This window comes from Verticillium alfalfae, genomic scaffold (assembly GCF_000150825.1).
Source record: "Verticillium alfalfae VaMs.102 supercont1.10 genomic scaffold, whole genome shotgun sequence".
NCBI classification, from domain to species: Eukaryota; Fungi; Ascomycota; class Sordariomycetes; order Glomerellales; family Plectosphaerellaceae; genus Verticillium; species Verticillium alfalfae.
This window is the reverse complement of record NW_003315029.1, coordinates 230506-231786: the sequence shown is the minus strand read 5'-3', so window position 1 is coordinate 231786 and position 1281 is coordinate 230506. Positions and strand designations below refer to the sequence as shown.

General features: G+C 59.7%; 1 protein-coding gene across 1 annotated transcript in view; it reads right to left on the bottom strand.

Annotated features, from left to right (window-relative positions):
- Positions 1–613: 613 nt before the first annotated feature.
- Positions 614–1281, bottom strand: part of VDBG_07500 (predicted protein) — a gene marked incomplete at both ends in the record, with an annotated part of 1834 nt that continues 1166 nt past the window's right edge. The window contains one exon of the mRNA XM_003001995.1: positions 614–1233. Within this exon, the coding sequence (XP_003002041.1) occupies positions 614–1233 (620 nt within the window). The remainder of the gene's footprint in view (positions 1234–1281) is intronic.

Sequence of the window (1281 nt, the reverse complement as noted above, 5' to 3'; positions counted from 1 at the left end):
CCCACAGGCAGTAGGGGCCTATACATTGTGTGCCGCCGGCGACACATATGGATGTGATGTTTGGTTTTGAGAGGGTGCTTGTGTGACGGGTGGAGCGTGAGATGCTACTGCTGGTGGCGGCCAGCGTTGGCAGGCTGAATTTGTGAGAAGCGGTGTTGAAGGACACGCATCCACGACAGGATGGATCCTCCAAGCCTGTTGCATGGATAGAGTCGCATCTGCTGACACAAGCCCTGCGGCCAGGACACTGGTGAATGCGAAGAAGCCTTTCATTCTCGATGATGAGCGCCACGTGGTGTTGATAAAGTACAGACGAGTTGACAGCGGAAGCTTGAGATGAGCGAGACGGGATGAAGGCGATTCAAGTAGTCACCAGACTCTATTGCATTCATAGCAGTGCGTCAACGCAGCTGAAACACTGCAACAAGGCTTGGATGCGGCATTGGTCGCCTCCTTGAAACAAACACGGACGTCGATCGTGAATAGGGGCACGGCGCCCATTGGCTGCTCGTCGCTGACCGAAAACCGGGCTCGGTGTATCTCGGTAAGACCTAGTTGATCTCGACATGCCAGTACGATTACTACGACGGCTCAGATACATGAGGTATCTGGCTCACACCGTCTCCTGGGAAGACTCTTTTGCTGGTGGCTTCTCGAAAGCAGCTTCATCTGAGCCAGCGTCTTCCTCGGTCCTTTCCTTCGCATCCTTTACCTCCATTTGCTCTGGCGCTTCAACCGTCTCGTAGCCCAGCGGTCTCGCGAAGCTGAACCACCGTAGCAGGGTAGGCACATACGCCCGTACCATCAGGAACTGCAAAACGTACCTCATCATCTGCAGGATGAACACACAGATGTCCCTCATCCACTCGTTCAGGTCCGTCCGCAGCATGATGCCCACGTTCTTCCACACGGCCCTCTCATCCGCCACCTGGTCGGCCGTCAGCCGCAGGTCAGCCCTCTCGACCCGCTGTCGCAGGAGGCTGTAGTAGCCCTGTGCCACCTCGCCCAGCACGGCCTCGAGCGCCCTTCTGTTCCGCGGGTGCCAGACCTGCGCCGCCCGCGCGAGCGCGTTGCCCCGCCGCCGCAGCAGGTGGTTGACGGCCGCGGCCGGCGGGTACGCGAACAGGCCGTCGAGGCACTGCCTGCCCACGACGAACGGCTCGCCTTCCACGACGGAGCCGCGCCGGTGCAGCGAGTCCGGCCGCTTGAACTCGGCCACGGAGAACCCGCACTCTATGATCCGCGGGTCCGTCGGGTGGAAGAACAAGACCTGCATGTCCG